Here is a 25,622-nt window from a genome sequence, read left to right on the forward strand (position 1 = left end):
ATTTATAATCACACGATATACAATAAACGAATATAATTTAAGAGTTACTGAATCCTCACAAAGAGTACGTGACGATGATGTCTCTTCTATACTGGTCTATTATTATCGTGGCCCACTCCTGCAAGTGGAGAGCCATGCGTTGAAGCACAAACACGGAAACTGACGGGCACGATCCCATTTCTGCAGGAGGTGACCCACCCACGTGGGCTGTACGTCCACTTGCTGGCTTGAATATTGAGCCCAATGGCTCTTTTTACTAATCCAACGGCAGACATTCACCACAATTAAGTGATGTAGATGGTGAAATGAAGACTAATTAATTCCTTTCGGGGGTCAACTATTTGGTGAAATGAGGACTAATTAATTCTTTTTGGTATAATTGAAGCAAATCATTCTTTGTCAACCTAGATTGGATGTTGCATATCAACATACTAACAAATCTAGCACACTTAGATTGGATGTGTTTCATATATATTTCGTGTGTTTCATGTTTTATACATTTTTTTTATGTGTTTCATGTTCTTTTATGATGTTTCATTGTTTTTGTTAGGTCGATTTATAATATAAATATATTGTTGTATAAAAATAAAAATCCGAATATGTACATTTGATGATATACCAGTGGTTAATTTGATTTCCTGAGATCTGTGAATATATCTGGCATGCAGAAAAGTAATGGGTCCAGTAACATAAAAAACAAACTGTTTGCCGATATGAAGCTGCAAAGAAAGAGAGAGGAAGTTCCGTGAACTTTAATCCTTCTACTTTATCACATTCATATTGAAAGGTATAGGTAGGAAGCCGTTTCGTTGGTAGTGAGAAAAGCTTGAGGACTGATACACCATTCCAGTATTCCAATTCTTTGAGAGGCTCTTTTCTTTTGTTTATGGTCTGGCTTTAATTATCCTATGGCCAATCAACTTGTCCCTTCTTCTTCCTTCACCACTACTCCTTCATGGACATACGATGTCTTTTTGAGTTTCAGAGGTGAGGATACACGCTACAATTTTACAGATCATCTATACCAAGCCTTGGTCCGTCACGGAATCCACACCTTCATTGATCATAGTGAACTTCCAATAGGAGAAGAAATAGCACCAACTCTTCTCGAAGCAATTGAAAACTCGAGAATTTCTGTCATCATATTCTCTGAAAACTATGCTTCTTCAAGATGGTGCTTGGACGAGCTCGTACATATTCTTGAATGTAGAAAGTCAAGGGGACAGATGACAAGGGCAATCTTCTACAAGGTGGATCCATCGGATGTCCGACACCAAAGAAATAGTTATGGTGCTGCGTTTGCTGACCATAGCCGCAAATATGAGAATAACCTGGAGAAGGTGCAAAGATGGAGGACAACTCTTACAGAAGCAGCAGATCTGAAGGGAGCTACTCTCAACAATGGAGAGTACGTATATTTCTGACCCTTATGCTACTGTATATGGGGTTTTAGTTGCTTCGCTAGCTCTATATATACTTCAGAATTCACTTGATTACGATATAAGGATTTAGTTTGGTCGAAATTTGATAAAAATTCTTAAAGAAACCAAACCATAATCAACAATTTGGTTAGGTTGGTTTGAGCAGTTTAGGCCTAAATCTTATATTTTTTTTCTTTTGCAATTTTGTTACTTTGTTAGCACTTAGCGTAGTAGCCCAACAACAACGAACAATTCCAAAATCTGCCACATATTAATCATTTTTTAGTACAACGAACCATGCATCTTAAAATTCATCATGTCGTCAAACTTTAATATAACTCTACGATATCAATAACTTTATATTCAACATCCTTATCTAGTTATTCGCCAATAAGAGTACTAAATGGGTAAAATAAAATTAATATAAGAACAAATATGTGAGTAGTCGGTTTGATTTGGTTTAAAACGGTTTACAAAAACTTAAAATTGTAACCGCAATCAATTCATTACTAGGAGTGAATTTTTTTACCGTATTAACATACTAACCAAATTACTAGCTGTACCACATCGATTTTGTGCCAATTTTGGTACCAATTAGTAATGGTACGGTAATTGTACCACACCAACATAATTGGTACGATATTGGTATTTAAAATCAATACCACCAATGTACCGTACCATACCAATATAATTATTATATATACTTATATTTATATATAATTAATTAAATATAAAACTATATAATTTACATATATAAAACTAAAAGAAATTGTCAATTAAATATGGAAATGCTTCTACATCCCAAAGTTGAAGAAATTGATCGTGGAATAAATTTCTAAAATATAGATACACTTTTCCATTTTCATTTTGTTTGTAAATTTAACTTCTGTTTGGTTTGCTATTTTTTATTTTGCTTTTGCAATTTTCGTTTAGTTTGTACTTTAACTTTCATTTGATTTATTTTGTAACTTCTATTTGGTTTTTAACTTTAATTTGTATATTAAATCTTGATGCATGGCTTGACTTACTACATATATTTGAAATGTGAGTGATGGATCTTGTTTATAGGTAACAAGTATATTAGATTACCTCAATGATTAAAAAAGGCGTTAAGTAACAACTCATTATGTGTATATTTTATCATCTATGTGTGCGTGTGTGTGTGTGTAAAGGGAGATGGCAAAGATGGTGAAACTTTTATAATACCCAAATCACCCTTCTCTCAATAAGATTTCAAAAATTAAAAAAAAATTCACAAAAAAATTCACATAGTAGGACTATAGGTAGTTTTGTTCATCTATTCTATACCATTAAGAGAACCCTCCTTGTCAACTTTTTTTCCCCTTTTTTTCTATTTTACCCTAATTTTTGATACACTATTTAATAAGGAGGACAAAACAGTAATTATGTAATATTAGAAAAAAATATGCACTCATTAAGAGAAATTATTCACACACACAAAGTGTGTGCTCGCTGCTAGTACTAATTAATAAAACACTCATTGTCAACCAAATTTTTATGAAATTACCAGTTTAACCCTCTAACTAAAATAGAACATAAATAAGAAATATGGAGCAGAAATGTAATTTCACACAACCAAATTTTTATTTTATTTTTCCAAAATCTCACCTACATGTAATCCTAACATATTTCTAATTAAAAAAAAAATCCCACTCTCACATTCTCTATCACTCTCTTCCTCTCTCATTCTATTTCAAAAACAAAAATAAAAAAAAATTCACACACACATTGTGCGTGCCCTAGTTGTTTTTAAAATAACACATATTATTTGTTCTAAAAAATATATTATAATAAAAAATAATAATATTTAAAATTAAAAAAATGATAAAATAAATAAAATTAAAAAAAGAGCCAATTACTAGCGTTTAGCAAGATGCTAGTGATTGATAATACATTTTGAGGTACAACATAGGAATAAAAATAAAAATACAAATCAGTTTTCGGCCAAGAAAGTCTATCAATGAATTGGACCATAAAAAAACTGGGGTTAAACTTAATGAAATAGGCCACGAAATTGGTTGTGCCATTGTCGTACCATGCCAACTAAATTAAATATGTCATTATTTTTTTCTCTGGTAGGTATGAAACTACATTTATTAACGGCATCGTTAAGGAGATTTCAACCCAAGTATTAAATCGCACATATTTGCATGTGGCTAAATACCCAGTTGGAATAGAGTCTTGTGTAGAAAAGGTGGAAGAGCTTTTAGGTGTCGGTGAAAATGATCGTCGTGTGGTTGGGATTTGGGGGACATCTGGAATAGGCAAGACAACAATTGCTAAAGCTGTTCATAATGCAATTGCTCATAAGTTTCAAGGTAGTTGTTTTCTGGCAGATGTTAGGGAAAGATCGACATCTCGTGAAGGCATAATCGAACTACAAAAGAGACTTCTATCTAAAATTCTATGTGGTACAGAGTTCCAAATTGACAGTTATCATGAAGGAATCAGTCTTATTAAGAATCGGTTGAGTCAAAAGAAGATTCTCTTAATTCTTGATGATGTGGATCATTTGAAGCAGTTAGACAACTTGGTTCAAGAGATCAGTTGGTTCGGTGAGGGTAGCAGAGTGATCATAACCACAAAAGATAGAGGATTGTTGGACTCTTATAGAGTCAAGTTGGTATATGAGGTCCAAACGTTAGAAGAAGGCAAAGCTCTTGAGCTTTTACTTTTGAATGCCTTTGGAAGTAATGAACCTCCGAAGGATTATTTGAGACTCGCACGACGTGCAATAGCCTATGCTCAAGGCCTTCCGTTGGCTCTTAATATTATAGGTTCTCATCTGTGTGATAAACGTATAAATCGTTGGCAAGCTATATTGGATGGCTACAATTCTTACGATGGAGAACCTTATACAGATATTCAAGAAATACTTCGAAAAACTTATGATGCCTGGGATTATGGGCTGCAACAAGTTTTCCTAGACATTGCATGTTTCTTTAAGGGTGGAGATAAAGAAGAAGTGTTACAAATATTAAGAAGTTCAAAGCTCGGAGCACGTCAAGATTGTATTGAAGTGCTCGTTGAGAAAGCCATAATAACTATTGAAGATAATTGGATTTTGATGCATGACTTACTAGAAAAAATGGGTAAGCATATAGTTTGGCAAGAATCGCCCTACGAACCAGGTGAGCGGAGCAGGTTGTGGTTTCATAAGGATGTGTACGATGTTCTAACTGAAAACAAGGTAAGTAGAATATAGGTTCATACATTTGACTGGCATGATCTAGAAAAAAAAAACAAAAATTTTAAAACAGAGATTGTGTTTTGCTTGTTAATTAAACGACATGGTTTGTTAACAATATTTCATTATTTTTTTCCATCTTAGGGAACAGAGAAAATTAGAAGTATTGTGGTGGAGCTACCCAAATCAGATGTGATACCCTTGAATCCAGAAAGCTTCTTGAGGATGGGAAATCTTGAAATTTTGATAAACCGTAATGCACACTTTTCTGGATGCGTTAATTATTTGCCCAACAGTTTGAGGTGGTTTGACCTGGGTGGACGATCCATTATTAATATTAAGCATACGGTTGTGCTCAATTTGCAGTCCAATTTTCATCCAAGATATCTCGTTAAGTTTGATATGTCATACAGTGACATAAGACAATTGAAGGGATTTAAGGTACATACTTTAAATGATTTTAAATCATTATTATTTAAACATATATTTTATTTCCCCAAAAAAAACTCAAGTGTTTTATTATATTCTTTTTAAAGCATGTGAACTTTTGTTTTGTTTTTGTTTTTGGTTTTATAGATTTTGGAAAAGCTTACATGGATGAATTTAAGTGGTTGCGAATTCTTGGAAAAAATCCCCGACTTCTCTGGAAGCCCAAACTTAAAGCACTTGAATCTAAGTGGATGTAAAAATTTGGTTGAGGTTGATGATTTTGTTGGATTCCTTGACAAACTTGTTATATTGGATCTTAGTCGGTGCTCTAAACTTACGAGGTTTGCAACAAGACTTGAATTGAGATCCCTTGAAGAGCTTAATCTTTGTGGGTGCACAAGGCTGGAGAGATTTCCAGAAATAGAGAAGGACAAGATGAAATCTCTGACGCGTTTGGAGATAGGAAAAAGTGGCATAAGAGAATTGCCTTCATCAATTGCGTATCTTACTGGGCTCACAGAGTTGGTTGCAAATGGTTGTGAGTTGCAAAATGTCCCCGACTTATCCAGAAGCCCAAACATAAGGGTGTTGGATCTAAGTGACTGCACAAGTTTGGTCGAGGTTCATGATTCAGTTGGATTCCTTGGTAAACTTGAATTTTTGCATCTTAATGGGTGCTCTAAGCTTACGAGGTTTGCAACAAGACTTGGATTGAGATCCCTTATAGGTCTCTATCTCAAAGGTTGCACAAGGCTGGAGACATTTCCAGAAATAGAGAAGGACAAGATGAATTCTCTGACGCGTTTGGAGATAGGAAAAAGTGGCATAAGAGAATTGCCTTCATCAATTGCATATCTTACTGGGCTTACGGACTTGGTTGCAAATGGTTGTGAGTTGCAAAATGTCCCCGACTTATCCGGAAGCCCAAACATAATGGTGTTGGATCTAAGAGACTGCACAAGTTTGGTCGAGGTTCATGATTCAGTTGGATTCCTTGATAAACTTGAATTTTTGCATCTTAATGGGTGCTCTAAGCTTACGAGGTTTGTAACAAGACTTGGATTGAGATCCCTTATAGGTCTCTATCTCAAAGGTTGCACAAGGCTGGAGACATTTCCAGAAATAGAGAAGGACAAGATGAAATCTCTGACGCGTTTAGAGATAGGAAAAAGTGGCATAAGAGAATTGCCTTCATCAATTGCGTATCTTACTGGGCTTACGCACTTGTCTGCAAATGGTTGTGAGTTGCAAAATGTCCCTGACTTATCCGGAAACCCAAACATAAGTTACATGGATCTAAGTGACTGCACAAGTTTGGTTGAGGTTCATGATTCAGTTGGATTCCTTGATAAACTTGAATTTTTGCATCTTGATGGGTGCTCTAAGCTTACGAGGTTTGCAACAAGACTTGAATCAAGGTCCCTATATTATCTTTCTCTTGAAGGTTGCAGAAGGCTCGAGAGTTTCCCAGAAATAGAGGGCAAGATGGAATCCCTAAGCCATTTGAATATACAAAATAGTGGCATAAGAGAATTGCCTTCATCAATTGCGTATCTTACTGGGCTTACGCACGTGACTGCATCTGGTTGTGAGTTGCAAAATATCCAACTCCTCCCTTTTGGAAAGAAGGTGAAGTTTGATGAAGTTTCATCCTGCGGTACCAATTTACAATTGTCTCTTGATCTAGAAGGATGCAATTTATCAGAAAGGGATTTCCTTGCGCCTCTTGATTGCTGGTCCGCATTAACATCACTTAATCTGTCGAGAAACAATTTTGTTAGCCTTCCGAATTGTATTAGCAAAGTTGTCAACTTGAAGACACTTTTCTTGAGGGATTGCAAGAGGCTTCGGGAAATTCCAGTCCTTCCACCAAAACTAGAAGAGTTATATCTGGATGATTGCACGTCACTGGAGAAAATTCCAAAACTGCCGCTGAGGCTTAAGCGTCTTAACTTGTGTAACTGCTCTGGACTAAGTGGCGATGAGCTAGCAAAGTTGGAAAACAACTTGTTGAATGAGGTTGGTCTCTCTTCTTCTTAATTTATGTTCAAATGAAAATTAATTTTGTTGATACTTGAAAGAGAGATCAGATCACAAATGTTTGTAATTTGTTAACTATATATATATATATATATCTACTATTGCAGGAAATTGATCCGCGCTCTAAATTGGACATTATTTACCCAGGCAATGAAGTTCCAAAGTGGTTCAGCTATACCTCTAACCATCCCATAACCATTCAACCTCTACCAGAATATGAATCGAATGAATATGACAGGAAAGAAACATATGTTGGAGGACGTGAATTTCGTTTTGAAATTCCTCTAAAATTACAAGTGGGGGAGACGTTATTAGGATTGGCTCTATCTTTTGTTGTTGAACCATCGACTCATCATGATTATCCTATTGACCCGTGTATTATCATCAACGGAGAAGAATTACTTGAACATAATTTATGGTATGGTGAGGACACAAAGGCAACTCATGTGAGGCTTGCATTAGTGGGTTTATGGGAACAGGAGCCGGGGGTACATATTTGTCAAGTTGTATTTCGATTCCAGAAAGGGTGTCCCATTAAAAGCTGCGGCGTGCACTGCCTATTGAGACCAACGAGCAGTCTTGGGATGAGGCCTCATCCACGTTGATCCTCAGATATTGTCGATGATGAATATGATCAGGAACAGCAATGGCTTTCCTCATCTTCGGAGGATAAGGAGCAAGAGTAAGAGCAACCGTCCGACTTAGATAATCATCCAAAACGCAGGCAGATTGATCTCAATGTTCCAATTGATATTGAGGAGGATGAGGAGCATCTTCACTTGTCTCTGAGACCAACGAGCAGTCAATATGATCAGCAACAATAATGGCTTTCCTCATCTTCGAAGCCAGCAGATGATCGTCCAAAACGCTGGCAGATTGATCCCAATGTTCCTTTTGATACTGAGGAGGATGAGGAGCAAGAGCAACCGTCCGATTCAGATGATTTGCATTTCTGATTTATTAGGAGTTTGGGTACGTACATTTTTGTTTGCACTTTACTAGTATCTAAAACTAAGAGGCTGTTTGAGAACCATTTCAGTTTGCAAACCGAAAACTTGTTTGATCTATTATCTTGCATTTGCCTTTCTGGCTTTTTTATTTTATATATATATATATATATATATACATATATCTAAACTACATATTACTAGAACACTTGTGTCAACCAAACTCTTATAAAATTCACAGCTTAACCCTCTACTTAAAACTAAACATGAATAAGAAATATGGACAGAATTGTAACTTTAAACAATCAAAATTTTGTTTTTTTTGTTTTTATTTCAAAACCTTACCCAAATCTCTAATTAAAAAAATAAAAATTAAGTCTCTTTCCCCACTCCCACATTCTCTCTCTTCCTCTCTCCTTCTACTTAAAAAAACAAAAATAAAAAGTTTTCATGCACACTTAATGCGTGGCCATATGCTAGTATATGATAAATAAAAAAAAATTAGTAACTACTAAAACTCGATTGGTAACAACTAGCGGCTGTAACAAAAATCTACTAATCACAACTTCAAATCAAAGACTAATATCTTCCATTCTATCACTTACACTTGCTTTTCTCTTACCTAAAGTCTAAAAATATCATCAATAAAAAATGGAAATATCATAAGGCTAATGAAATCAATGGAAAGTCGTGTCTACAAGATAAAGTCAAATGCCAGAAATGGAGAAAAGCTTCTCCAACATATGCTCTTCTCAGTAATACAACATTAGTTTTCAATCTGCAGAAACAAAGAATTCATCTGTAGGTGGCTAGTTATTACAAAAACAGAAACCACTTTTGTATCCTAAAGATATCTGTGACTGTGAGTGAGTAAGCCACAGCCCTCGACTAACAAAACCAAAGTCTAATTAATTCAAACAAACAACGATGGAAGGAAAACATACTTCATATTCGTTTCACCACAGAAGTAGACAGGGTAGATAAAACCTATAAAGAACTATTCGTTTTCAGTTAAATCCAGGCCTTTTTCAGATACGTGAATGAAAGAAGTATTATGAATTCAACATTAATTACCTAAAAACTTGGTTTTATCCGGATATATAAACCTACAAGGAGAAATGAGATTATAAGTACAAAATTTCTACAAGGTGATCAAAGAACTACATCATTTGGATGAACACGTAAAGCAACTACTCCTCTGTTCCTGGATTTATTAATCAAGTATCCACGCAGAGACGGTAGACTTGTTGGACTACTGTTTAATCACGAGTCGGGGTTCACATTAATCTAAAGTGAGGAAACTCCTTCACATATACATTTAAATACAATAACTGAATAGCCATGGCATTAAAATCAATCGTTCACTTTCTAATTTATAAGTAACAACAAGAGCATCCCTCCACCAGTTGTTGATTTTGTGAACAATAAAGGACCCATAAAAGGCAAAAGGCAAGAGACAGAATTTTGTCCAAAACCAAAAATGCTTCAAGACGCCTTAGGCTGCAACTTTGACCCAAACTCCATCGCAGTAAATCTAACCAAATTAAATTCGTTAGGGCAACTGCAGAATGAGGTTTTCATCGGCCACGAGAAAAAATAAAAAAATAAAACGAACTGAAACGTGGCAATTTGTGAGTTTCTAGGGTTCTATATGATGCGAAACTTAAAACGAAACTTAGAGATAGAGAATTTAGATTTGTGACTTACGTATTAACAACCAGAAATCGCAGCCTCAAAATTATGAAATCGTAGCCTCCAATATTCAAAATCGCAGGTCTCAAACCTCTGAACTCGATGCTCCAATATTCGAAATCGCAGCCTCAAATATCTGAAATCATAGAAATACAAAGTATTCCTGAAATCAATCCAATCAGTTCTTCGAAAACGAAATAAATAAATAAATAATTCAGAAAAATGAAAAAATAATAATAATAAGAAGCGAATCGAAACAATTCAATCCAATCATAAGAAATGATTCAAAATTACCTCGGATCTCAACAGACCAAAACCCTAACAGAGTCCTCTGCAGATCGAATTTTAGCATTCTAAAAATCTCATTCTACATTCCTCACATGTGTAATTTTCTTTCTAATTATAAAAAATTTAAAATGCAAAATAAGATTTTTAGAATGCTAATAACAATTCCCTAAAAATTTAGAGATATGTTAGGTTAATGTGGGTGGGTGAAGGAAAAAAAGAAAACGTAAAAATTTCGTTTATTCAAAATTACATCATTGTCATGACTTTATTTTGTGATAAAAGATTACATTATATTTTTTGAGAGAGACTAAGTTTTATTATTTATTTGAGAGAGATTAAACTTATTCGCGTGACATGTGATATCAAGATTATTTTTTAATTGCTTTCCGATTCACAATTTTGCTGTAAAGTCTTTATATTCTTATGAACACTACTTGGCTGCCAAAAATTCAGCAGCCAAGTTCTTTCCTATTCTTATTTATAAATTTTAGTTTTATGTCCTTGTTTTTTCTTCTTGGTCCATTTCTGTCTCTCATCCTTCTGCTTTCTACCCATTTCTGTCTCTCTCTCTCTCATCCTTCTGCTTTCTACCCATCTCTCTCTCTCTCTCTCTCTCTCTCTCTCTCTCCACCTTCTTTTTTGTATTTTTCTTTCTCTTCTCTCTTCGTACTTCTCCCTATTCCTCCTCCTACATCATTATCTCTACTAGTATTGAAAATTTCGAAACTGATCTTTTCAAAGTGCTGGAATTTAAAATTGATCTTGTAGAAATTTTGAAACTGACCTTACAGAAGTGCAAAGAAAATTTGAAATTAATCTTGCAGAAGTGCATGAATTGTGAAAATAATCGTTCAAAAATGCAGAAATTAATTTATACGGATCTAAAATCAGTTTGAAGTTTTTATAGATAATGTCACTTTATAGTTTTCACCTGGTTAACTAGCAAGTCTATTGAGGCCATGGTTGGAATTTTAAATTTTGGTTTGCTTGTTTTTTGGGCTAGGTTTCTTGAGGTTTGAACTTTTGTCTCTCTTTGAAATGATTCAAAAATAGTGAAGTTCTATGAAATATATTTTGTGTTGTTTTGGTGTATAAAGATTTGGTGACCATTGTGTGATTGCAAATTTTAAAGTGTGGGGCTAATGCTGGAGCTCCATCATGTTTATATGTTTATGAACTTAGTAGGACTGTGAATTTGTTGTTTCTCTTTCTCCAGGGGTTAGAGAAGGCCTCATTTTGGTGATCAACGCGGGTTATCAAAATCTTATTCAGGAGAGCGATTCTCTCCAGATTGTCTTAGCTTTGTAGGACCAATCCCTCAACCTCTCGCCAGTTGGCCCTATTGTTATGGATGCAAGGGCATTGCTAGACCAGATCACTAGAGTTGTCATCGCCCGCTCGACACTTCTTTGTAATGGTTTTTGTTTTGGTCTGAAGAACCTCCTGATCTCTCTTTTGTGTATATTTCTTCGACCATTTGGTCTTTCAATGAAACACTGCTGATTTTCAGAACTGGACTTGTTTATGTTCTTTATCTATTAATTTAAGACAGTGTATCAGTATCTCTCTCCTGTAGTAAAACATCTTGTAAACACTGTTGATATTTACTCTTACACTTGCAGGGTTGGATGGTCCCAAACTATTCAACCTCTACTGCTTGCGCTACAAGCAGCTTCTGTACTTTGAATTCGGAAAATCATATCATTAAAGCCAATGCAGTAAGTATTCCTACAACGTGAAGTAATTTGTTGAAATCTTACGCAGGACCTTATGCTCTGTGGTGGTTCAGATTCAGGGATGATACCTCTTGGTTTTACTCAGAGTTTCACGTACAATAATCTTGTTCTTATGCAATTACTGGAGGATTGGGAGGCTTTGTGGCATGCAGAGCACTGTCACAAAGAAACAACCAAAGCATCACACCCTTGGGATAGTGTAATGCGACCAATAACTATGCTAGATTCATTTATTCTTTTATTTCCACTGTGATTGGTTATATGATGAAACTTCTGTAAATATTGTTAAGAACAAGAATTATTGAAAGGCATGTCATATATTGGTTGTCTCAATGTAAATTTGTGATAGAATATGGTCAGCTTTTTTGAAATGATATGTTCGTAATTTATATCTAAACCTAGTCATATCTATTGAGCTTGAGAGTTGAGTTTCTTAATTTTAGAAACGTTTAACAAGTGCAAAGTTATTGCATTGCGAATGAATAAGTTTGAAACGTTTAATAGGTGCTGTTTTTAACGAAATCATGTTTTTTTGTTATTGGACAGAATCATGATGGATTTGCTAGGGGAGAAGGAGATGGCGTTTTGCCTCTAGAAGAGTTAGAACATGGTAAGGTACTTTCTAAATGTATGACCTTGGCAATGGCATTTTGGTGTCTGGATATGCCTTCGCTCTTTCTGTGTAGGATCACATCGTCTGTAAGGTTGTAGGTCCAAAGTCTGTAGGGACATTCTGTATCCAGTGGTTCCCTCAAGCTAATCCACATCATGCTTTCTGTTGCGTTTCTTGAACTTGCTGCTACCCCTATAGTCTCACAAACATGTTTTCTAACCATTCATTTCTATCTTACTATGCAATATGGTGTTTTTTATTAATGTACTTGGAAACAGGGGCCGGGGTTATTCTCTGCATTGAAAAGGCTTTAGAACAGTCTGGGGTGTCTAGGGAAGATGCTAATTACATTAATGCACATGCTACCTCCACGCCGGCCGGAGATCTCAGGGAGTATAATGCTCTCATTCATTGTTTGGCCAGAATCCTGAGGTAACCACAATACATAACATGCATCATCTGTTTTCTTAGTTCCTATATTTCCATGTTCGATGAGATCTTCGACTTGGAAAAGCTGTACAACTTTTGGACGTTATACGTAAAGACCAAATACAGTACTTCTTTGTTTGGCTTGAAGTGTAGTTCTTGACATATTATCTTCTTTTTGGGTAGGCGATGCGAACTGGGTGGATACATCCAAATATCAATCTGGAAAACCCAGATGAGGGCGTGGTATGTTGTCTTCCATTCCCCTTGTCGCACTTTTACAAGTATATAATGTCCAATGAAAGTATATTTGGAATCCTCTAATTCTGTCAGCACATGAATGCAGGATACAAAACTACATCCAACAGTCTTGTTTGCTCCATACAAGTAGAAGCACAGATCTAGTGTGCTACTCCAACTTTTGCTGCAATCTTACTGAAGGTATGTTTGCATACTGCCACCTTTTTATTACAACTTAGAAGGAATGGTAATATGTAAACAAATCAAGCAAAGTGTCGGGATTTCTTATGAAAAATAGTAGTCGGAAACATAATTCTGCAGTATTGCGGCTATGAAATTGAAGTCAACATTCGTAGAACAGTAACAAGCACTGTCACATGTTTCTTGGACAATAAAATCAATGATCTTTCTTTCGTTTATTTTGCTTTCAAATTAAGCAGAACTAATTATTTGCGGATGGGACTGAATCCACATTGAAGTAAGAGCCCAAGAAGTCTCCTTTGTATTCGATCTTCTCTATGGTGGGATGGATTGCGGTTATGAAATCCGAATCGCTCGAGAAGAATGTTGAGGTGGCCCCTAAGTAGAAAATATTAAGGGCTCACCCAATGGTTAACAAGAAATCTATAACATTTGTTCCCTGGACCTGATAAAATATGGGGCACTGGTCCTTAAGTCTAACTCCGTTAATTTTTTTCGTCCTTTTTGCTATATGTGGCAAAGTAAGCAAAATACCATTGCATGTTATGTAAGCATAATAGATGGAAAATTACCGGAGTTAGACTTGAGGACAAATGTTTCACATTTTATCAAGTTCAAGGGTCATATGTAATGGATTTTAAATTCAAGGACCAAGTTACAATATATGGATCATTGCGCCAATTTACTTCTCCAGTAAGAGGTGGGGAATAAGAAAGTGAATGTTAAGTTGTGGATTAATGTATGGGTCATGATTTTGGTTATGTTTTGGAATTGGACCTAATAAACTTTTTTGGCGGGGTCAAAGAGGAAATGGTTCATATATATATATATATATATATATATGAACCATTTCCTCTTTTTTTTGTCACGTATAGAGAAATATAAGACAGACAATTTTATTGTTACTTGAGGAGAAAGATAAAAAAATAGCGGCCGTTACATAGGGGCATGAAAGTATTGTTGCTAAAATTTGGGTTGTAATGGTTTAGAGAAAATTGTAATAATAGTCTCTCAACTTTAATATAATTAGAGTAATGATTTCTCAACCAAAAATCCATAATTATTGGTTCCTTAACTCATAAAAAAGTGCAACCATGGTCATTTTTGTCAACTCTGTCAGAATTCCGTCAAAATGAGTCATGTTGGAAGGATCATTACTACAATTCGGTTAAAGTTGAAGAACCATTGCTTCAATTGGGTTAAAGTTGAAGGATCATTTCTCCAAATAGGTTAAAGTTGAGGGATCATCGTTGCAATTTTTCTCATTTGGTTTTTCATATTTGTCCTTTGGTTGAACTTCACATGTGTGACACATGACTCATTTTGATAGAAGTTAAAACGGAGTTGACGAAAAATGTGGCCATAATATCCCAAAAATTAGAGAAGACACGTGAACTTTTTCTCAAGAAAGATAAGAATACCCTCATTAAATGGTTAGAGCAAAAACCATTTTTTTCCTGCAACCTGAAGCTGTTTTTGTTGGGCTGTCTCACGTTGGGTTACATGGACAACACCCCGATTTCTCTAGGCTGCTCCAATCTCGAAGCAAGTCAATTTTCCCCTTGTTTTTTGTTCGAGCTGTACCCAACCATGTTGGGATGCCTACGGCTAAACTCAAATTTGGGTTCTATTGACACACCCCAACTCCAATGTTTAATGGGCATCAAAATCGAGGCGCGATGACCATCACTCAAATATGTGATGAAGCCATAATATGCATGAACTCATAACTAAAATTATTAAATTTTATAAACAACCGAAATTTCGGCAGAACTTCCCCTAATACATGGGTAAGACAAATCAAAACACCTACAAATACGTACATTTATTTCAACACTTTTGTGAAGGGCCACAAGTCAACCCTAAGTCAAGTGGTTTGCTCTAAAGTCAACCGCCCTAATTATTTTTATTCCGGCTCATGCCACAATTCAACCCTAACCCAAATTATATTCGATTTGGGTTGGATGCTTTAACTATGCTGTTTTAGATCAGGTATTTTGATTCCGAGTTGGATGCTCCAACTTTAACAAATGGTAACAAAGCAAACTACTCGTACATCAAATCTATAGTTACAACTACTCTGTGGCACCATATATAATTCAATTACGGCCCAAAATTCCTTATCCATTGGTTTAAAAAACAAAGCAGCAAATCGAATTCCAATTTCCTTGCAATCTTTGATGTGAATAATTACTTGATGAGTGAAAGAGAACAAAAATTGCAAATTAAAATTGACGTGAGCAGTAAGGAAACATATGATGCTATGGCCTATACAGGAGTGTATTTTTGCTCACCCTAAAACGGTGGTGATATTCACTACTCTATGAATTACTGTTAGATTATTGTAAGTTTCAATATTTATGTAGTAGATCAAACTCATTTAACAATAATGAATAGAATAATGAACATCACTATCACTTTAGAGTGATGATTAAAAATATTTCCGCCTATGTACGCACGTACACATGCAATACACTGTTTTGAGCTTGTTAGCCGTGCACGTCTTAATGGCAACTAGGATTTTGATAGAAATATATACTTTTAAATAGATAAAATTACATTTTGTCGCAGCCAAACTGATAAAGTTGACATCGAGTAGGAAAAAGTTCTTGATGACAATTCTGTAATAGCAACAAAAAAAAAAAAAAACAACAACAACAACTTGTTGCCAAAATTGGAATGGTTCCAAACAATATGGCAACGTATAGTCTCAAAATATGGAGAACTTCTTTTGTAGGGACTATCATATATTGGCAATACATAAGGGGTTGCATCAGATATATATAGGATATATGGTCTGACTGATGCATGGAGTTATATCCTTGTGTGTTTTATCGCCAAATATATCCGATAGTTCTTCAAAAAAAAAAAAAAAATCAAGATTATGAGAAACTAATCACGTCTAATCTTCATAACCATTGGTTTAAAACTTTCATGACCATTATGTGGATCTATATGTGAACAATATCGTGATATAATTTTTGTTTGAAACAAATTAGTATAGCGCGTGATGTAGTTTTAACAATTACTCAACAGTTGAAATTGAATCACTTCATGCTTTTGTGCAGATGCTTTTCAAGACGCTTTTCAATTTATTGGTCAAAGAGCAATTGAATAGGGTACACAAATTGTATCATCAAAAGTTCAAAAACCCTAAATAGTCAACTATAACATATGAAACACAAGTTTTACTAGAGAAATGCTAATGAGACTATCTTAAAAATGTGACTCTCTATAGACTTTATGTCATCTCATATATTTTTGCATAATATTATATAATATTAACATGAGAATTGACAATAAACTGTAAAGTGATAGAAAATTAATAAAGAGTCTTATACAAAAAAATCATCGTTAACCCACTAAAACGGCCGATGGGTTTTGAACTAACATGCTCTTCCACATGTTAGCTAGATTATCAGTTTCGATCCATCATAATTAATGCATGTATATGTTTACTGGCCGAATTAAACACCAAAAACCAACACAGATTTACGCTAAAAACCTACGACGTCGATGGTATTTGCCACATCAGACATCCAGAAATATTTTTCCTGGAAAAGTTATTGGCCAGTTTGGTGTGACACACTCACGGACCACATTATTTTCAAAATTCTGGCCGCCCTCATGCAGCAGATTCCAATTCCCTGCCTCGCTGACGCCCCATAATTCTGGTCTCTCGTCGTGGAGATCAGATTCTCTCTTAGCCTCTGCAGTCTGCAGATTCTGCGCTCGTTCTTTTATGCAATCAGAAATTGCCACGTCATACCAAGAAAGAAGATTTAGACATTTGTTTTCGTTTTCTGACACAGTGACGTGTCCCCGGCCCCGCAACTGGTGCACAGTTCATAAAATGTGCGGTGAAGATCGAATCTAAATAATTTAATGATGAACATTGTTTTCTAAAAATAAAATTATAGGTCAATACTCAATACCTGCTCCTTCGAGCGTCGAGTCAAAGAAAACAGGATCATAAAAAACCAGGCAGCTATGGGAGTATGCATGCGCATGTTAAATATTACAAAAAAAATAAGTTGAATCTGATTAATTAAAATTATAAGGTACAGGACAATAATATATGATAGTAAAAGGCCCCACAAACTATAAACTACAGAAACAATCAAATAATAAATCAGTAGAAAAAAGGAGTTTGAAGAAGAAAGCGAATAAGTTGCTAATATTGGTAAAACGCACCATGACGATTAAGAAGATATTGAAATATCTTTGAAAGTCTTTTCGACTCACAAAAAGGTAAATTTTCATAAACAAACCGCTAGTTAGTCATTTTCTTAATAATAAAAAAAAAGTGAATACGGAAAAGAGAAATGCACTCGAAACGAGCCACTAGTTAGTCATTTTCATAGTAAAGAAATTTTTCTTTGTGATCGGAACATATGTTTTAGACCACGTGTTTTTATATAAATTGTGAAAAATTTTATTTTTTAAGTTATCAAATTTTTAACACACATATCGCACTATTTGCATAGTGACAAGTGTATCATCCTGTATTCCGATCATACTGAAACATCTCTCCTTAAAGTGAGAATTTTTATAAACTTTCTAACACCTAACAGTTAACATCAATTCCTTTATCAATATTATAAACATTGTACCAAAAATGTGAAGAGACAGAACCTTCGTATAAAATCTTAAACATAACATTTTTCTAAGGAAAGCGAGTAAAAAATAAAAAGTTGGGAGTCATAGACACGTCAGACTCGTATACCAGACAAAAGTAAAGCGGTTTTGTATAAACGAGAACGAAACCACAGGAAATGAAAGCCGCAGTAACCAGTGGTTTTGCTTTGTAATTTAAAAAGATTAAATTAAACTAATAATAAAGTCAATTAGCAGCATTACCCAGCAGTGACCACCAAGGAAGGTGAAGTTTTAGAGGCAAAAGACATGTCAGCTTTCTCTTTCCTTTTCTCCATCCGCCATGTATAAAAGGCTATTCTAGCATTTCTTCTTCTCCATCCCATTCGTATTCATTCTCTCTTCATTTCTATCATTCTCCGCGTTCTGTATATTGAAGCTCTCCGTCCATTACTGCTTCGATTTATTCATCGATTTGTTACTTTATTGGTCAAGAACATTCGTCGGCGGTAATTCTTCGTTGGATTTTAAGGTAGTGATAGCTAGCTTTTACCATTAGAAAAAGTTTATGCACATTGTTTGATTGATCCTATATTTATCCAAGAGTTTGGAGTGCATGAGTAAATTGTTCTTAACCACGATGTTTGATCCCTATGTTTCAATTGAATGTTTGGTGTGTATATATACTTGTGGGTGTATATACACACTAACAACCCTAAAATATTTTCAATACCAAGGAGTGGGTGACACTAAACCCACAATTTGAGGGTTTATCACATCAAATTTTATAGGGATCACCTACAAAGTTCTACACGTATCCGAAAGCCCAACTTTTGAATCATCACCAAGCACCTTCACCAATCGCAAATTTCCCAAATTTTCTTGCCCTAAAAGATGATGAAAAAAATCTAATTAATCGGATTTCTTCTTGGAGAGCAAGGCCAATAGAAAAGGCAAATTTTGAAGAGCAAGTTTCTTTCCACATGCCTGCAACCGCAGTAAAAAATCATAACATGTCTGATTCGAATGCGCAAATTACTAAACTACCCCTGTTTTGTTTACTTTTTTTCAAGAAATTAACAAGGGTCAAAAGTGAAATGGAATTTTGTCCAAGGCTTTCTTTCACCATTTTTTTACCTAGGTAGTAGTAGGGGTGGTTCGGTATGGGATCCCATACCGAAACCATTGTCCCGATTCCCAAACCGAAATTTTTGGGAATCCCAAATTCAATCCCAATCCCAAACCAAATTTTCGGGAATCCCAATTTTCGGGAATCCCGAAATAATTTCGGGATTTCGGGACAAATCGGGAATCCCAAAATGCTTTTGGGCTTTTGGACTAAAATTTGACATATTATGTTTTTGGGCTAAAATTTGACATATTATAAAGTAATAAATAAAGTAACAAACTCAAAAGCAAAAATAGTAGTTACAAGCCAAGGTTTATAAATAAAGTAACAAACCCAAAATCAAAAAAATTAGTTATGAGCCAAAATTGTGTTGTATTCTCCTCACCTCCCAAATTAGCCGTGTCTAAAACAATAAACCACAAATCATTTACATTGAATTATAATCTAATAGATAATAAATACTAAGAAAATAAAAGAGGAAATTAAATTGTTTACAACTAATAAATAATGAATAATTCAAATACAAACTTTTCATATCACTAACTATTAGTACTAGTTAGAACTTAAACTACATCAAATATTAAGGTGCATCAATTATAACTATCAGTATACCCTTTATTAACCTCCCTATAGTGAATTACACCACATCAGTTATATTAATTAGTTTTATTAATGTACTAGTTTATCAATTAACAATATGCATGCACAATATTAAGGTACTAGTATAATATATGTATACTGATATATATAATCAAACTTTTCTGATGAACTTAAACTAATATCCAAAGATTAATCACATTAGTTGAGACAACTGGAATATAGAAACAAACAAAAGATTAATCATATTTATTTCAATTCGGTATGGGAATACCGAAAAAATGGAGATGGAATACCGAATCCCATACCGAAAATTTCGGTTTGGTTCGGGATTACATACCGAAATTTTCGGGAATTTTGGTTTGGGATTTTTTTGGTTTGGGATCGGGATTTTTTCGGTTTGGTTTGGGATTTTTGGGATTTTTTTCCAGCCCTAGGTAGTAGGTACTCCTTTTCTTTTCCCCATATTTTACTTTTTCTATTTTCCTGGGTCTTGGGTGATTAATCTCTCTTTAGGCCAAATGGTGTTTTTTCTTGGATTTTATTACATAATCACAAACATCAATGGCTTCTGAAATTTGGGTTTATTTATTTGATGGGTTTTTTGCTCTGCTTATATTTTTGTTTAATATAAAAAACCTGCTCATCTGTTTGATTTGTTGGTTTAGTCTTATTAAAGGTCTGAATCGTTGACTTTGATGGATAACTTGCATGCGTATGGTTCTTTTTTTTCTTATTGCAGATTCTAAGGTTGTCTGCTGTCAATGGCGGAACGTGTGCTGACCCGCGTCCAGAGCCTCCGGGAGAGGCTGGACGAAACCCTCTCTACTCAACGCAATGATTTTCTGGCCCTGCTTTCTAGGTACCATGTTGTGATCACCGATGGGTTTCTGTCAAATGTTCCAAAACATGCAAAAAGTAGTTGTCTTTTGCATTTTTAAGGTTGTTTTTTGGTTGAATCACTAAAATGGTTTTTGGGGTTTTAGGATTGAGAGCAAGGGGAAGGGGTTTCTGCAACCCCATCAACTTCTTGCCGAGTTCGAAGCGATTCCTGAAAACAACAGGCAGAAGCTGTTGGATGGGGCTTTTGGTGAAGTTTTGAAGCACACCCAGGCAAACATTTTTTATCATACTTATATTTTATAGTCAATTGTTTCTGTGTTTTTTTTTAGGCGTTTTCTGAATTGTTTGTGTGGATGTTTTTTTATCTGATGTAGGAAGCTATCGTTTTGCCCCCATGGGTGGCTCTTGCTGTCCGCCCAAGGCCCGGTGTTTGGGAGTACATTCGTGTGAATGTCCATGCTCTCGCTCTCGAGGAGCTGTGTGTGGCTGAGTACTTGCAATTAAAGGAGGAACTTGTTGATCGAAGGTAGATTTTGGATCTTTTTATGGTTTGATTTCTGAAGTTTTGATTCGATTCTTAATTTTTTGTTACTTTTCATAGATTTGAGTATTTTAGAATATCGCATTTGTTACTTTCTTTGCGATTTAATAATTTCTGCTGGTTTCAACTGCAGTTCCAATGGCAACTTTGTGCTTGAGTTGGACTTTCAACCGTTCAATGCATCTTTCCCCCGCCCAACTCTTTCCAAGTCCATTGGAAACGGCGTTCAGTTCCTCAATCGTCACCTTTCTGCTAAGCTCTTCCATGACAAGGAGAGCCTGCACCCTTTGCTCGAGTTTCTCCGAGTTCACTGCTATGAGGGCAGGGTATGATTTTCTTTCATTTGCAACCTTACCATCTTTGTTTGAAATCGAATGAAATTATTACTCTTTTGCTGATCTCTGGATTTAATTTGATCGGCTTTTTCATGCAGAACATGATGCTGAATAACAGAATTAAGAATGTGAATGAGCTGCAACGTGTTCTGAGGAAGGCGGAGGATTTCCTCTCTTCAATTGTCCCCAGAACTCCTTACAAGGAGTTTGAGCCCAAGTTGCAAGCCATCGGTTTGGAGAGGGGTTGGGGTGACACTGCTGAGCGCGTGCTTGAGATGATCCAACTTCTGTTGGACCTTCTTGAGGCACCCAATCCTTTTACTCTTGAGAAATTCCTTGGCCAGATCCCCATGGTCTTTAATGTTGTGATCCTTTCGCCCCATGGCTATTTTGCCCAAGACCATGTCTTGGGGTTCCCTGACACTGGTGGCCAGGTTGTCTATATCTTGGATCAAGTTCGTGCTTTGGAGTCTGAGATGCTTAAGCGCATTAAGCAGCAGGGGCTCGATATCACTCCCCGCATTATAATTGTGAGTTTTAACTTTTATCTGAAATTTTGTAGCTCCAGAATTTATGTTATTTGGTGATTCCATTTTATGCCCTCCATTCTGATGCTTTGATTATGTTTCAAACACAGCTAACAAGGCTTCTTCCTGATGCTGTTGGAACCACATGTGGTGATCGTCTTGAGAAAGTTTACGGGTGTGAGCATTCAGATATTCTTCGTGTTCCTTTCAGAGATGAGAAGGGCGCCATTGTCCGCAGATGGATTTCAAGATTCGAAGTCTGGCCCTACCTAGAGACATATGCCGAGGTGAACTTCTTTGTTAATACTATCGGTTTCCATGTGTTCCAATTTGTGCTTGTATTTGGTTCTCAGACTTGCTGATTTTCGTGTTATTAGGATGCGATTAAGGAACTTTCCAAGGAAATGCAGGGCAAGCCTGATCTTATCATTGGAAACTACAGTGATGGCAATATTGTGGCCTCACTGATGGCACACAACTTGGGTGTTACACAGGTTTGTGATTTCCATTTAGTTATAATTGGTTACGCCCTTTTGATGCCTTTTACATCTTAGTAGCTAAGTTTATTGTTCGTTTTTCGCTGTCTTTCAGTGCACCATTGCCCATGCTCTGGAGAAGTCAAAATACCCTGATTCTGACCTTTACTGGAAGAAATTGGATGAGAATTATCACTTCTCATGCCAATTTACAGCTGATCTTATCGCCATGAACCACACTGATTTCATCATCACCAGCACCTTCCAAGAGATTGCTGGAAGGTAATATATACATTCGCCCTAGACCTTTCGTATCAACCGTCTTGTCTTTTGGGATCCTAATTTTGCGTTCTATGAATGTTTGCAGCAAAGACACTGTTGGTCAGTATGAGAGCCACACTGCCTTCACCCTTCCCGGGCTCTACCGTGTCGTTCATGGTATTGATGTCTTCGATCCCAAGTTCAACATTGTTTCACCAGGAGCTGACATGAGTGTCTACTTCCCTTACTCTGAGAAAGAAAAGAGGTTGACCCACTTCCACCCAGAAATTGAAGAGCTCCTTTACAGCCAAGTCGAAAATATTGAACAAATGTAAGTTATTTTTTTCCCATTTATATTTTGCTCAATACATCGTGTGATTGAATATGTGCTAACGCATTTATCTTGTTTTCCGATCAGATGTGTGTTGAAGGACAGGAACAAGCCAATCATCTTCACAATGGCAAGGCTGGATCGTGTGAAGAACATCACTGGGCTTGTCGAGTGGTATGGTAAGAATGCCAAGCTTAGAGAGTTGGTTAACCTTGTTGTGGCTGCGGGTGATCGCCGCAACGAGTCCAAGGACAATGAGGAGAAGGCTGAGTTGAAGAAAATGTATGAGCTGATCGAAACCTACAAGCTGAACGGGCAGTTAAGATGGATTTCATCCCAGATGAACCGTGTGAGGAATGGTGAACTCTACCGCTACATTTGTGACACCAGGGGAGCCTTTGTGCAGCCTGCTGTGTATGAAGCTTTCGGCTTGACTGTCATTGAGGCTATGACTTGTGGACTGCCCACATTTGCCACTTGCAAGGGTGGCCCGGCTGAGATTATTGTCAACGGAAAATCGGGCTACCACATTGATCCGTACCAGGGCGATCAGGCTGCTGAGATCCTTGTTGATTTCTTTGAGAAGAGCAAGGCTGATCCTAGCCACTGGGAGAAGATTTCTCAAGGCGGCTTGCAGCGCATTTACGAGAAGTAAGCAAAATCAAATTCATTTTTTTGCAGCAAATTGATTTGCTTGGCTTGCAAGTTATCTTACATTTCTGCTCTGTTTTTGTTTAGGTACACATGGCAAATCTACTCTGAGAGGCTCTTGACACTCACAGGAGTTTATGGCTTCTGGAAAGATGTTTCGAACCTTGATCGCCTGGAGAACCGCCGCTATCTGGAGATGTTTTACGCCCTCAAGTTCCGCAAGCTCGCGGCGTCTGTTCCTCTTGCTGTGGAGGAGTGAAGAGAAAGTTTTCCTTAAAGAGTAAGTACAGAGGCCGAAGCATTGGTTGTTTACTGTGTAGTTTTTTCCTCCTCAGCATGAGGATTTTGTATATATTTTGATTTACCAAAGGAATTTTAATGTTTTTTTTTCTTTTTTTCTTTTGTTATTTGTAACTATTCCTATTGGAAATGAAGTCAACTTCAATGTTTTTATTTTCTTAGAGAACATGACTTCTTTTTTTAACAACACGTTCGTTCTTTTTAAAAGATAAATGTAATCAAGAGGCGCTATTGTTCAAAAAACCACATTATACAATTTGTAATTCATTATTTGCTTGATTTCCCCATTTACATATTAATTATTGTACAATAGGGGATATCAAAATCGAATATCAGAGTGTGCGACAAAATAATAAGAATATTATTAAACAAACGAGAATGCCAAAACGATTACAAAATCCTAAGAGGCTACATCGTGACTAATATATCTTCATAATAAACTATAAGCTATATTTATAGAGAGAAAAACCTAGAAACCCAATGTCACATCCCAACCCGAACTCCACCACATCCTGGGCTCAACTCCGCTGTAGCACGATATTGTCCGCTTTGGGCCCCAACCACGCCCTCACGGTTTTGTTTCTAGGAACTTACGAGTAACTTTCCAGTGGATCACCTATCATAGGATTGCTCTAGCGCGAACTCACTTAACTTCTGAGTTCCGATTGAACCCGAAGCCAATGAGCTCCCAAAAGGTCTCGTGCTAGGAAGAGATAATCATGTACATATAATGCATAAAGGATCCATTCTCCTGGGCGATGTGGGATCTAACACCCAATTTCGGATGGACTACGCCCACATACTAAATTAACAAGCAAACCCAAATAATCATAAAATACTAATATTTTCCAATACCTCGTCAAACTCATGGTGGTATACGACGTGGATTTGCAAACAAGTAGATGTGGACTGGCTTCGTTAGGCGGACTGGCAGACATGCAAACTTGACTTGACTTAACTGGCAAACTGATTCCGACTGGTTAGTATTGAGAGTATGGAAAGAAAGTATACTAGTGCTCCTCGTCACAAACGAGATTCCCATATTCCAACTACAACAACAAATGGAGAGAATCAAGAAACTATTATCACTCGAGTGGTCAAAAATCCAAACACTCAGACAAACAAACTCGCAACACTTATCCTTGTGGGCCTAAAAAAAGTTCAAACCAAAAATGCCAATCTTTTCCTGGCGAATTATTTCTCATTGCCCGTATGGGCCTTAAAAAAACCAAACAATTTTTTGTCTTTTTTCCAACACTTTAGATCAAAGTAAAGGTCCATCTGAACAAAATAAGGGGCCATCATCATAAAATACTCGGGTTCATCAGAATTGAAGACAGGGGCCAAGAGAGCAGCCTCGAACAACAGCAGTTCCTTGGACCGACAACCTGGATTCGATTTGGTAGCGGCAACGACGGTCAACAAACAACAAGTGCAAACATGAGCAGCAAGTGACTAGCTCTCAGGCAGCGGGTACTGCAGTGGCGAACCATGAATGGATCGGGTGCGGGTTGATCAGCCAGGTCTGGCAACGGGTGGTGCGCAGCGACGATGAGTCATGCAGGTGATGGTGGGGTGGTCATGGATGCTGGGCATGGTGGCTTGGGTTACAGACCTTACGTTTCGGATTGGCTATGGTGCAACGCGCTCCGGGGGCTCAACGTAATGACAGTTTTTCTTTTCCAGATTTTTTTGTTTTTCAAACTACACCAACGACAATCTAAACTAGAAATAAACAACGGACAACACAAACAGACATACTTATACGAATCAACAACAAATTCAGATTAAACA

General features: G+C 36.4%; 3 protein-coding genes and 1 long non-coding RNA gene across 8 annotated transcripts; 3 read left to right on the plus strand and 1 right to left on the minus strand.

Annotated features, from left to right (window-relative positions):
• The first annotated feature begins 609 nt into the window (after nt 1–609).
• Nucleotides 610–7,817, plus strand: LOC125473036 (TMV resistance protein N-like). 2 transcript variants are annotated; one of them, XM_048575264.1, is made up of 5 exons: nt 610–1,408; nt 3,522–4,632; nt 4,774–5,070; nt 5,206–7,077; nt 7,246–7,310. In XM_048575264.1, exons 1-5 carry the CDS (start codon nt 909–911, stop codon nt 7,291–7,293), a joined length of 3,828 nt encoding a protein of 1,275 aa, XP_048431221.1. In that variant the 5' UTR covers nt 610–908; the 3' UTR covers nt 7,294–7,310. The 2 variants fall into 2 exon arrangements, with proteins under 2 accessions (XP_048431221.1, XP_048431220.1); XM_048575263.1 differs by having other exon boundaries at nt 632–1,408; nt 7,206–7,817.
• A 79-nt stretch (nt 7,818–7,896) lies between these two features.
• Nucleotides 7,897–14,002, plus strand: LOC103935311 (3-oxoacyl-[acyl-carrier-protein] synthase I, chloroplastic). Of its 2 annotated transcripts, XM_048575267.1 has the most exons (7): nt 7,897–8,070; nt 11,790–11,960; nt 12,308–12,371; nt 12,653–12,806; nt 12,987–13,046; nt 13,147–13,241; nt 13,481–14,002. In XM_048575267.1, the coding sequence occupies exons 1-7, from the start codon at nt 7,906–7,908 to the stop codon at nt 13,504–13,506; spliced, it is 735 nt and encodes a 244-aa protein (XP_048431224.1). In that variant the 5' UTR covers nt 7,897–7,905; the 3' UTR covers nt 13,507–14,002. The 2 variants fall into 2 exon arrangements, with proteins under 2 accessions (XP_048431224.1, XP_048431223.1); XM_048575266.1 differs by lacking the exon at nt 13,481–14,002 and having other exon boundaries at nt 13,147–13,459.
• On the minus strand, nt 8,571–11,235 carry LOC103929701. Its single transcript, XR_007254964.1, has 3 exons — nt 10,032–11,235; nt 9,753–9,873; nt 8,571–8,823 (listed from the first exon to the last, which is right to left on the minus strand). It is a non-coding gene; the product is annotated as an uncharacterized LOC103929701 (long non-coding RNA).
• A 4,225-nt stretch (nt 14,003–18,227) lies between the features above and the next one.
• Nucleotides 18,228–23,991, plus strand: LOC103935319 (sucrose synthase-like). Of its 3 annotated transcripts, XM_048575767.1 has the most exons (13): nt 18,228–18,326; nt 18,424–18,457; nt 20,306–20,425; nt 20,550–20,676; nt 20,781–20,932; nt 21,081–21,273; nt 21,381–21,812; nt 21,920–22,096; nt 22,187–22,303; nt 22,401–22,567; nt 22,653–22,877; nt 22,965–23,528; nt 23,616–23,991. In XM_048575767.1, the coding sequence occupies exons 3-13, from the start codon at nt 20,328–20,330 to the stop codon at nt 23,785–23,787; spliced, it is 2,424 nt and encodes an 807-aa protein (XP_048431724.1). In that variant the 5' UTR covers nt 18,228–18,326; nt 18,424–18,457; nt 20,306–20,327; the 3' UTR covers nt 23,788–23,991. The 3 variants fall into 3 exon arrangements, with proteins under 3 accessions (XP_048431724.1, XP_048431723.1, XP_048431725.1); XM_048575766.1 differs by lacking the exons at nt 18,228–18,326; nt 18,424–18,457 and adding an exon at nt 18,791–18,978 and having other exon boundaries at nt 20,001–20,425; XM_048575768.1 differs by lacking the exons at nt 18,228–18,326; nt 18,424–18,457 and adding an exon at nt 18,791–18,978.
• Nucleotides 23,992–25,622: the final 1,631 nt, after the last annotated feature.

Source organism: the organism of the source record quoted next, unplaced genomic scaffold (genome assembly GCF_019419815.1).
Source record: "Pyrus x bretschneideri cultivar Hongxiangsu unplaced genomic scaffold, Pyrus_bretschneideri_v1 Contig8, whole genome shotgun sequence".
NCBI lineage: Eukaryota > Viridiplantae > Streptophyta > Magnoliopsida > Rosales > Rosaceae > Pyrus > Pyrus x bretschneideri.

What these genes read in the sequence shown, in the direction of transcription:
- LOC103935311 (XM_048575266.1), top strand. Translation starts at nt 7,906, where the DNA reads ATGATCAGCAACAATAATGGCTTTCCTCATCTTCGAAGCCAGCAGATG. An exon ending in CTGATTTATTAGGAGTTTGG is followed by an intron (nt 8,071 to 11,789) that starts GTACGTACATTT and finishes AATCTTACGCAG; the next exon opens with GACCTTATGCTCTGTGGTGG. An exon ending in TGTTTGGCCAGAATCCTGAG is followed by an intron (nt 12,807 to 12,986) that starts GTAACCACAATA and finishes CTTTTTGGGTAG; the next exon opens with GCGATGCGAACTGGGTGGAT.
- LOC125473036 (XM_048575263.1), top strand. Translation starts at nt 909, where the DNA reads ATGGCCAATCAACTTGTCCCTTCTTCTTCCTTCACCACTACTCCTTCA. An exon ending in GCTACTCTCAACAATGGAGA is followed by an intron (nt 1,409 to 3,521) that starts GTACGTATATTT and finishes TTTCTCTGGTAG; the next exon opens with GTATGAAACTACATTTATTA. An exon ending in ATGTTCTAACTGAAAACAAG is followed by an intron (nt 4,633 to 4,773) that starts GTAAGTAGAATA and finishes TTTCCATCTTAG; the next exon opens with GGAACAGAGAAAATTAGAAG.
- LOC103935319 (XM_048575767.1), top strand. Translation starts at nt 20,328, where the DNA reads ATGGCGGAACGTGTGCTGACCCGCGTCCAGAGCCTCCGGGAGAGGCTG. An exon ending in TTCACTGCTATGAGGGCAGG is followed by an intron (nt 21,274 to 21,380) that starts GTATGATTTTCT and finishes TTTTTCATGCAG; the next exon opens with AACATGATGCTGAATAACAG. An exon ending in TCACTCCCCGCATTATAATT is followed by an intron (nt 21,813 to 21,919) that starts GTGAGTTTTAAC and finishes TTTCAAACACAG; the next exon opens with CTAACAAGGCTTCTTCCTGA.